This window comes from Benincasa hispida, chromosome 10 (genome assembly GCF_009727055.1).
Source record: "Benincasa hispida cultivar B227 chromosome 10, ASM972705v1, whole genome shotgun sequence".
NCBI classification, from domain to species: Eukaryota; Viridiplantae; Streptophyta; class Magnoliopsida; order Cucurbitales; family Cucurbitaceae; genus Benincasa; species Benincasa hispida.
Window position 1 is genome coordinate 51,487,179 of NC_052358.1, and position 11,432 is coordinate 51,498,610.

The 11,432-nt window shown below is 33.5% G+C and overlaps 1 protein-coding gene across 2 annotated transcripts; it reads left to right on the plus strand.

The window, feature by feature from the left end:
- Positions 1 to 2,040: 2,040 nt before the first annotated feature.
- LOC120088372 (extra-large guanine nucleotide-binding protein 1-like) lies at positions 2,041 to 9,160 on the plus strand. Of its 2 annotated transcripts, none has more exons than XM_039045609.1 (8): positions 2,041 to 3,590; positions 3,690 to 3,827; positions 3,918 to 4,019; positions 4,106 to 4,279; positions 5,637 to 5,820; positions 6,058 to 6,233; positions 8,169 to 8,332; positions 8,409 to 9,160. In XM_039045609.1, the coding sequence occupies exons 1-8, from the start codon at positions 2,478 to 2,480 to the stop codon at positions 8,977 to 8,979; spliced, it is 2,622 nt and encodes an 873-aa protein (XP_038901537.1). In that variant the 5' UTR covers positions 2,041 to 2,477; the 3' UTR covers positions 8,980 to 9,160. The 2 variants fall into 2 exon arrangements, with proteins under 2 accessions (XP_038901537.1, XP_038901536.1); XM_039045608.1 differs by having other exon boundaries at positions 2,045 to 3,590; positions 5,992 to 6,233.
- Positions 9,161 to 11,432: the final 2,272 nt, after the last annotated feature.

Sequence of the window (11,432 nt, forward strand, 5' to 3'; positions counted from 1 at the left end):
ATACTCATTTTCTTTTAATTATTCAGAGAGGTTTCCGCACTTTCGATTCGATAATAGCCAATAAAAATTTTAAGTTAAAATATAAAATTTCATGAAATCTCACAAAATTCTAAAATTAAAATCTCACTTTTAACATACAAAAAACGATAAATAATCAAATAAAAAAATGTAATTAGCTATTAACAGAAGGGTATTTTGTTTGTATTGAAGAAGGGATGAGAGAAAAAAGATGGAAAATAGAGAAGTAAGATGGTATTAACGATTTGTGTTCATATAATAATAAGGGTATTTTTAAAATTTTTTTTCTAAATTTAAGGGTATTTTTGAAACTTTTGAAAGTTCGGAGGTATTTTTGACCAAAAAAAAAAAAAAAACTAATGGTTTCCATCCAAAACTAAGGGTAAGGATAGTTTTGAATTCATTTTAGAAGTTTAAAGGTATTTTTAAAACTTTTGAAAGTTTAAGAATATTTTGGACATAAAGTATAAAGTTTAGGGCTATTTTGTATAATTTAGCCAAAAAAAAAAAAAAAAAAACTACTAGTAGTATGTAATTATCATATTATCAACATATTAAATTCACAAGAAAGAGTAAGTAATACAAAACACTAAAAAACTCGACTTAAATATAACTCAACTAATTAATAAGTGTTCTCAACAAAGAGTTAGAGTTTTGAATCTCCATCTCACATATTGTTGAGTTAAATTATAACTTTAGTCTCTAAACTTTGTCTATTCCATTCCTAAAAGTTCACTTTTGTGTCTAATTTATCCGCATCCTAAAAAAATTCAAGGACTCAAGATATCAAGGACTCATGAATTTTGCTATGTAATAATTTAGTTTCCATACACTAAAATTTGTAACGATTTAGTCCACATATTCTTTAAAGGTTAAAAATAACTTTTAGTTCCAAAACTTTTTTAGAAGTAACAATTTAGTCCATGTACTTTAAAATTTATTACGATTTGTATGTATATATGTGTATATATGTGTACATATATTGTGTTTGCTTTATACTTTAAAGGTTAAAAATCACTTTTAGTCCCCAAACTTTTGTAGAAGTAACAGTCCTTGAATTTTACTATATATAAGAATTTAGTTATTGTACTTTAAAATTTGTAACGATTTAGTCTCTATGGTAGAAATTAGGGTTAAAATCTAATGAGATTTTTTTTTCATAAATAAACCAAGACACTAATTAGAGACTCAATATTTATATAAAATACAAAGTCTGTATCATAAAATAATAAAAATTAACATCTAGTTTTAATGAATTTTTGATGTCAAGGACTAAATTTTTACAAATTTAAAAGTATAAGAACTAAATTGTTACGTACTAAAGTCAAGGGACTAAATTGTTATAAAACTGAAAGGACATAGATTAAATATTACAAACCAAAGGAGGATACTAAATCGTCATTTTCATAAATGCTTAGGAACCAAAAATATTTTTTTAACCCATATTAAATTACGATTATGCCAAAATGAACTACCAAAAATTGTTCCATCGAATTTGTAATATCAATTTCGAGTCTTCCGCATATGATATGAAGAAAAAAACACAATTCAAAACAAATATAAGTTAATTGATATACTAGTGTGCCAGTAATCACCGGAGCATCTACCCAATTGAACTAAACAAAAATTCCAAAACAGAACATGGACCGGATTTCAGTAATCATCAAACCATTGGCAGAACCAAGAGCAAAAAATGCAAGAAATTCTCTCAAAACAAGAACAGTGCAACGAATTTCTAGAAATGTGAAATTTGGTACAATTTCTCCCCAGCTCACTCGTGTTAGGCACGGCATAGAAATTCAAAGGAATATTTCTCTGTAGCAGAATGTTCAAATCGCCTTTCAATTCGAGTTCTTCTAGAACAAATGGGAACGACAAACGTGGAAGGAAGAAAGAACAGGTATAATCCTCTTCGAAAATGAAGTCCTTTTCCAATTTGACGTATTGTAAATTGTAAATCGATTATAATAATGATGAAGACCTACCTTCCTTTCCACTATCTCTTTGAAATTTCCTCTTTATGTCTCTTTCTGATCAGTTTTCTTGCTACTTGAACGCGTTGATTTTCACCATTGAACACCTTTTCTACTAATTTAAAGTCTTCTCTGTAGTCTTTGTGTTGACTGAGTATGGCATTCGCATTCACACCATTTTTCATTATTATTATTATTTGTAACAGGACACTCGTTTTCCTGGAACCCCACTGTCAAAAAGTCTTCCGATTCGACTTTCTTGAACATGGGTTCCCACTAATTCAGAATTGCAACTTCTTTTTTTGATCTTTTCCATTGGAGCTTCTTTTCCTTTGATGGAGAAAGTGATTTGGATTTGATGATTCATTGATCGTTTTTTCTGTTTTGGGGGCTTGTTTGATTGGTTTTGTTTGATGGGGTTGGGTTGTAATTGTTTTAATCGTTGGATTTGTTGCGTTTGAATTTGTGTTGTTGAATTGGTTAGTTATGGCTGGGATTTTGAAAAAGTTTTTTCATGAGAAGCCTTCTTCTCCTGTTAATGATGAGGATTTTACAGGTGAATATTCTTTTGCCATCGAGTATAAAGGTCCTGGAATCAATTACGAGATTCCTCGTGCAGTTCCTATAAATGTTGATTATATTCCGACTGCTTCTGTAGTTCTTTCATCATCTCAGTTCAGTGATGATTTATCATCTCTGCCTGTGATACAACCTATTGTCAAGAAACTAAGGAGGGGTTCAAGTTCCAGCCCTAATTCTGTAATTTCTTCAACCTCAGAAATCCAGGAAGATGGGGCTGTTTGCTTCCATGCCAATAAGGAAGATGAATGTAATATCGATTCGTGTGATGGAGTTGAAAGTTCTGGTGAACTTGAGAATTTCAATAAGCTGAAAGGAAGATTAGGAGGGTTAGAATCATTGGAAATTAAAAATGAAGAGGATTTTCAAGGTTATACGAATTCCAGCGACTCGGAATCGGTCGAATCGGGTTTGAGTTCATCTTCTGGGATTTTTGCTGTAAGAGAGGAAGATGAAGTTGACAATGAGATTCAGCCTAGGCATGGCAGAAGGCCATCAGGTGTTACCTTTCTTGATCCCCATTCAAGCAACACGATTTCTGAAGAGGCAGAATCAAGTCAATTTGAGGGTGAAAGTATTCAAGAGATGCCTAGAGCTGAAAGGAAGGGGAAAAAAGGATCGTGCTACTATTGCCTTAAAGGAAACCGTTTCACTGAAAAGGAAGTATGTATAGTTTGTGGAGCCAAATATTGTTTTGACTGTATAATAAGAGCAATGGGATCAATGCCAGAAGGAAGAAAGTGTATCTCTTGCATTGGGTTTAGGATTGATGAATCAAGAAGAGAGAACTTGGGTAAAAGCTCTAAAGTGCTCAAGAGGTTGCTAGACTCTGAAGTTAAGAGCACAATGTTGCGTGAGAAAGAATGTGAAATAAATCAACTACCAGCAAGACTTATTCATGTCAATGATGATCCTTTAAGTCGACAGGAGCTACTTATGTTGCGAAGTTGCCGAAAGCCACCAAAGAATCTAAAACCAGGACGATATTGGTATGACAAAGAATCAGGCTTCTGGGGAAAGGTCCTCTCTCTGACTGATTGGTTTTATTTTATCTTTTGAGCATGTAGAAGATGCAATTTACACCGCGAGATGCTTCTTAATCTGTTTTTAACCAAACAGGAAGGACATGGACCGAGTCAGATAGTTAGCTCCCAGCTAGAAGTTGGAGGTCGGATCAAGAGGAATGCTAGCAATGGCAATACAAATGTGTGCATTAATAATCGAGAGATCACTAAAAAAGAGCTCCGAATACTGAAGGTGGTCATTTACCCAGTCTTCATATTTAGTTTAGCTTTATTGAAATATAATTATGTGCAAATAACACAATTGGGATCATGTTGGTTGCAGATGGCTGGAGTACCTTGTGAAGGAAGACCTTCTTTTTGGGTTAGTGCAGATGGATCATATCAGGAAGAAGGAATGAACAACGGGGGGAAAATATGGGACAAGGTAAACTTTATATGATAATGTTTGGTTTTTCCTACTCTATTTTATATATCAAACTTGCAAGAACACTAATTCTCTTTACTCTGCAGACTAGAACGAAGCTTGCATGTGCACTTTTTTCTTTGCCTATTCCTTCTACTTCTGTCCATGCTGGAGAAGAAATAGAAGACGGAGCTAGTTCTGTTCCTTCCGAGCAGAAAACAATTCTTAAACTTCTACTTGTTGGCCACAAAAAATCTGGCACGAGTACCATATTCAAGCAGGTAATTTCAGTTATAGTACTATATTTTATGCTTCTTAAACTTCTACCTGTAATCGTGTTGACAGTCTTACTATTTATGATGTTAATCTTAATTTTAGAACTACTTGTTCAATCAGTGTTTTGATAAATATTTTCAATTCATGATAAAGTTCATTGATTTGCTCGAAAAAGTTGTGCCAAGAAAGCAGATGGCTTGCGAAAAATTTATATGTCACCCGTATATAATTTCTTTCTATTGTCCTGTTCACACTCATTGTGTCAATGATGAGGAGAACTAGGAGATGATTAGTATATTTGAATTAGTATTTAGTTTAGTGAGTAATTCAGTACTAGAAAGCTTTTAATTATCCTTTAAACATAGAACTTTGTTCTTAGAGAGTATTCTCTCAACTTTAGGGATGAATTTCTCTTGTTTGGCCATGGAGTTGACCTAATACATTTTCCGTTGCATCAGTCAACCTATGAAGCAAAGATGTTTCATGTGAGGTAGATGATCAATATATTCTTCCACATACTTCCTAGATACGTATCTGATACACAATTTGATTTTTGTTTTGTTTTTTATCTTTTAATTTTTAAATATCAGATACGCATGTCTACTTCTAAAACTAAGCAGCGCATTTTAATACCGCTGCCTCAACCCAAAACTAGAATGAAAACAAAGAATCAAAGCCTAAAATCATGTAATCTTCATATTCACGCTCGAGTCCCTGCAAAGTCACGCAAAAATTAACCCACTATAGTATCTTCAAAAATTCAATGAAGAAGTTCTTCGTTTATCTTCGTACTTCTCCCTCTAATTTTCTTCTTCTCTGATTGATCTGACTCTAGTGAGCCACCAACCTTTTGTATTATATTTCAGTGTTTGTATTATTGTCATTAACTTGACATTTTATGCTTTTTAAGTGTATTACATTTAGTATCTTTGTTAGATTTACATATATCCCGGATTATATATATATAAACATATTCTCAACATATCCATATCCTAGTTTTTTTAAAAATTGATATATTGCCATATCCTATCATGTCCATATCTTATATCCATGTATGTGTTTGTGCATCATAGGTGTCAACCTAATCAAATATTGGAACTAAAATGGCATGCCACTTTTCTTATCTCAAAAATATTTCAACAAGTCCTTAACCATTATTGTGCAAAGAGTATTAGGTCCCTTCTCAGTTCTTGGTTGTACTTGGGATTCATTACACGACACTTCTTTACCTCTCTCATGTTTATTTGAACTCATGTTTACCTAATTTCTCCACCTCCGTATCCTTAGTGTACTACGAATACTGTTGACATAGAAATGCTTATCTTATATACTTCCTGACCGGTTGTCATTTCTTCATGTTAGGCCAAACAAATATATAAAGTTCCTTTCTCAGTTGACGAGCGTCAAACCATTAAGTTCCTGATTCAAAGGAACTTGTATTGGTATCTTAGTATACTACTGGAAGGACGGGAACGTTTCGAAGAAGAGTTTTTTATGGATGAGAAAAATAAACCAGTGAATGATCCGTCCACCTCATCAGCATCAGGTCTGTTGTAATTCCATTTTCAGATGGTTTTTCCTAACAGTTGAATCATTTGGATTGAATATTTCTACATTGATGCACTTTTCAGTCAATAGATTAGGATTTAGGATAACATCCTGACTATATAAGTCAGATGATAAATGAGCAAAGCATGACATTGTTTAAGGGTTACAGGGAATGAAAATCAGTTGGAGTGTACAAACATCTATTCCCTTGGCCCTAAACTGAAAGGATTTGCAGATTGGCTTCTTCAAGTCGTGGTGTCGGGTAACTTTGAAACCATATTCCCGGCTGCTACTCGTGTGTATGCCCAATTAGTGGAAGAGTTATTGAAGGATGAAGCCTTCCAAGCCACATACAGTAGAAGGAACGAACTAGAAATGCTCCCAAGAGTTGCTACTTATTTCCTTGATCGGGTGAGTTTACATTCTCTGTCATCACTGTTTAATTCCAACTTAGAAATGATCTTTTGCAATGTTTCTTATACCTTTCATTTTTGAAGGTAAGATGTTTAGTCATTGAACGTAGTTGTTTCTGAGCTTTGTCCATTAGTTTTTTTTTTTTTTTTTTTTTTAAAAAAAAGTTTCTAATAGGTTCGTTAACTTTCAAACCAGAATAAACCAGTGTGATTCTGATAGTTTTGAAAAGTTCTCAGTAGGTGTATGGGCTTTTGATTTTGTTTTAATAGGTCTCCATCATTGATGTTGTCAGTTGAACATATACGTGGCATGTTCATTGTATTCATTAAACCGAAAAAAAGCCCATGCCGATTGAGTCTCTAGTTCAAACGATTTTTGATAACCCCTTAAAATCTCTGAACCCTTTTGGTCATTTGGTTACCGTCATAAAAACGCCTCTATCCTTTCACTGTACGAATGCTTGTGGACATGGAGGCTTCTTCCTAGTTATTGAAGAACGTTGAAATGACATGCTCCACTTATTGCTTCGATTCAAAATCATCATGTAGTAACTTCGAGAAATTGGCTGAAATAACCTCCTAAAGTTTCCATCTTTCACAATTTGAGAAATTGTCAAAAAGAAGCTCCACATATTGCTTAAAATTCAAAATAATCATGCAGTAACTTGAGAAATTATCAGAAATAACCTTCTCAAGTTCCATTTTTCAAAACTAGCACTCTTTTTGAAAACTCATTAAAATGGTTTTTTCTGGTCCATCTCGCTCGAGATTGATCACCGAGATTTATATAAAAATTTATTTTTTCTATCTTATCAATTGTTTTGGACTTTCTCAGTAAAATCTCATGCAGTTAATATGGAGATCCTACTAATTTTTTCAAATATTATGTAATCTTTCCAAATTTTATATCAAATCTTATCTAATTTTTCAAATCTTCACCCATCTTTCGCCCAAACATCAAAACTTTCCAAAAGTTTAGTTAGGTTTGGGAAATATATAGAATTTCGATGTTATCTTGGGCAGGATTAACACTGAGATTCTATATATTTGAATTTTTCCAGTGAAATCTCAGGGAGATTGAAACCAAGATTCTTTATATTTTTCTAAGCTATCTTCATTTTTCAAAAAATTTGATCTTTTCCAAAATTTAAGAATCACATTGCTATTGGGATCCTTCTGAAAAATTATAATTAGTAAATTCATTTGGAAATTCGTATAATCGTGGAAATAGAAATTAGGCTAAAGATTTGAAAAATTATGTAAAAGTTTGATATTAGATTTGATAAAGATAATCGAATTTGGAGAAAATTTGAAAAGATATAAAATTTGGCATAAAGTTTGGAAAGATTATATAATATTTGAAAAAAATTAGTAAAATCTGTCCGAGATTTTACTAAAAAAGCTAAAAACAATTGATGAGATAGAAAAAAGTTAAATTTTTATATAAATCTCGGTAGTTGGAGTTAAATTTTGGCATAAGTCAGCCAGTTTTGAAAGATGGTTTTTATCCCGTACGTGTGTGTAGTGTTATTTAAATCCAAACTAGAAAACTCAAAGCTTCTTGAATGACCTTCCCCAATCTGTCCCCTACTAAACTCAGGCACTGGTCATCAAGCATCACACACTTCAAAATGTAATAAACCAACTAAGTCGTCTGAATAAGGTTCTAAAATATCCTAACTCACAGATCCGTACCCACATTGGCTCAATGAGGAGGTTATTTTTGACCATTTTCCTAGTAACTTTAAAATTGACATATTTTTCCAATGCTATAGGTTTTCCTTTTCCTGTATGGGTTCGCCTTATTTTGATTCAAGTTTTAAGTGTTAAATTTTATTCATTTTCCTCTGGTTGATGTCTTGCTTTTGAGCACTGGACTATTGATCGTGATTCAGGATAATATTTACGAAAGTAAATTTCTTTATCGATGCAGGCGATTGACATTTCAAGTATCGAGTATGATCCTTCTGACAATGATATCTTGTACGCTGAGGGAATCTCCTCGTGTAACAGCCTCAGTAGCATGGAGTTCATGTTCCCCGAGTCACGACAAGACTCCATTCTCGACCCTCCTTATCAGCACGATCTGTCAATAAGGTAGCTTTTTGAATAGATTTTTGCATACATTGACATGAAGTCATTAGCTAAAAAATCTGATGCCTTCAACTTTTAGGTACCAGCTGATTCGAGTCCATTCCAGTACCCTGGGAGAGAACGGCAAGTGGTTGGAAATGTTTGAAGACATGAGCATAATCCTATTCTGCGTTGATTTGACTGACTACGATGAATTTGACGAGGATGATCATGGAGTTCTAACGAACCGGATGATTGCAAGCAAGAAACTCTTCGAAACCATCGTGACGCATCAAGCCTCGAGAGGAAAGAACTTCCTTCTTATACTCAACAAGTTTGATCTCTTTGAAGAAAAGATTATCCAAGTTCCTCTTTCCCAATGTGAATGGTTTGTCGACTTCAATCCAATGATCACTGGAAGAAGTAGCAGCAGCACGAACCCGACATTGGCCCAACGAGCGTTTCAGTATGTAGCAGTGAAATTCAAGAGATTGTTCTGTTCTTTGACAGACAAAAAGTTGTTTGTTTCACAAACTACAGGGATGGAACCTGAAAATGTCAATGCAGCATTGAGATATGCAAGGGAGATAATCAAATGGCAAGTTGACAAACCTAACATCAGCATTACTGAAATTTCAAGTACTAGTGTTGATGCAAGCAGCTTCACATAGGTAATCAAATTTTAGAAAATGCATTGCAAATTTAATTGGTTATTTCCTATAGAATAAAATAGTGTAGCACAAATTGACGTGCTTTATAAATTCTTGATATTCTTATAGAGTAAAGCTAAAGAGTTAACTTGTATAGATTTTACTAGTGTTCTATATTTTTGAATCTAAGCTATTAATGCTTTGTTTGATAACCATTTGATTTTGAATGGTTATTTATATATTTTTAATCATCTTTTTATCTTTGAGCTAGTTCTCAATTGGAAAATTTTCACAGATAGAAAAAATGTCAAATTATTTATAGAAATGTTAAAAAAAAATATTGGTAGACACGGATAAACTTGTATCAGTTTCTATCATTATAGTATCAATGATAGACTTCTATCAGTTTCTATCACTAATAGACACTGATAGGTTTCTATTAGCTTCTATCAATGATAGACTTCTATTAGACACTAATACACTTCTATCAGTATCTATCACTTTTCATTCTTGCTTAACTTTTCTCCCTTTCCCGTCTTCTCTATTCACTCATACATATCCAATTTTTTCTTTTGTTGTTTCTTTGTCCCATTATCTTCTTGATTTGCTTTCACATCATACGATTTTTTTTGTTTGTTTCTAGAACAAGTTTTTTTTTTTTTAATCTTAAGAACAAATTCAATCCCTATCTGGTATTGGAAGATGAGATCCTAAAACTATTTCAATCCATCACTTAGGGAGAAGGTTGACATCATTGAGATTCTGCGACAAGTAAACACTCTTATTAATAAAAGAACAATTTAATTTGGTTGTGCCTTTTTGGACTCACCAATGCCCCTGCCATGTTCTGCATCTTCCACAATGAGCTATTCCACCCGTACTTAGACGACTGGTAATATACTTTGATCGTAGGCTATAGCTATTTGTTAACGACCAGGTTAGCCACCTCCAAACCCCTGAAGCGATAGGTGTCACACCCCTTCCCAGATTATCCACCTAATCCAGAAAGAGGTGTGAAGATGCTAAACATCACATTCCCTTATGACATTTAGCATCCAACTAACCAACTCAACCTGTGTCTGTACTTGAATGGTTACAAATGATTATTTAATACATTTAATTTCCATTCGACATATTCCATATCATGACATTCACAAAGACATTTCGTAGCTTTCCATTTCCTGTTATATACAAACATTGACAAAATTTAAGTACTACAAGACCACCTTTTAAACCGTACAACCATAACTACTTTATCTAACACACCCAAAACTCAAATTCATGTGGTTCATGATATGCAACCTATTTACAATAGGACTTTCAAACATATAGACCTAAGACGTAGTAGGTGTCCCTTGTCCCATGGTAGTAAACAGCTTAGCTTGAATTCAGAACTTTATTGCTACCTGGGAGGAGGGGAACATAAAACAAGCTAATGTCCAATGAGTGGTAATTTAATATAAACATAAATTTTCTCTTTCTAAATCATCAATAAAGTAGGTCAAATCATTCCGTAAATTAGGGCAAAAGAGATTTAGTAACATCTCAAACACGTGTTAATAAAACAGTGTCATGATCATATCTCATAGAAAACACATTATAAAGCATCAAACGTTATCAGAAAATCACACCAACTCTGTACCCAAATACTCGTTTACAATGACGAGTTACTATAGGCAAACAATGCTCCCTGTGGTGTAAACCAAATCACAAGGTCATATGTGCACGCAAAGTTACCTCCAAAGCTAAACATAGATCCTCACCACAGGCCCAGGTTACTTTGGACTCCTCAGTATACTTTGGCTACATTTGACCCCAGTAGCCATCTGATAGTCTGAGTGGTGCTACAGGAGCAGTCTCCTCGGTATACTCTGGTCATATTTGACCCTGATAGCACACTGATCGCCTGAGCCGTGCTACTGAAACAAACTCAAGTAGTAGGGGAAAATAACCATCTCTCGGATACAAGAAGCAGCAGTTTGAAACCACCTTCACAACCATTCAACATTCTTAAACCCATCATCAAGAGGTTTTCATATACAATTATGCAAATCACAATTATGTAAAATCCAGTTACAATCTACATTTTCATATAAAATCCAGCTCATATAAAACCAACGAGAGTTCAGAAATCATGATTTAAACATTTTTGAAATAATAGTCAAGTAAAATAGATCATGGTATCTCTTTTAAATCATAGTATACTATCATACATAAATGCTTTTTATATCAAAACATTAAAAAAAAACCACTCACAATCACTGGCACGAGCTCTTCGGGTTATAAGCTTTTCCAACATCAATTTGACCTTAAATAAAACCTTAAGGTTACTAGATACTCACAACTGAACAACCCTTAGTGATTCAATATGACTAATTGAACTCAATTTAGCACCTAAACATTCACATTTTGCTCCTTAAGTCCTTTTTTCTCAAATTATCCAAAATGACCCAAAAATCACTTGAAAATCCAAA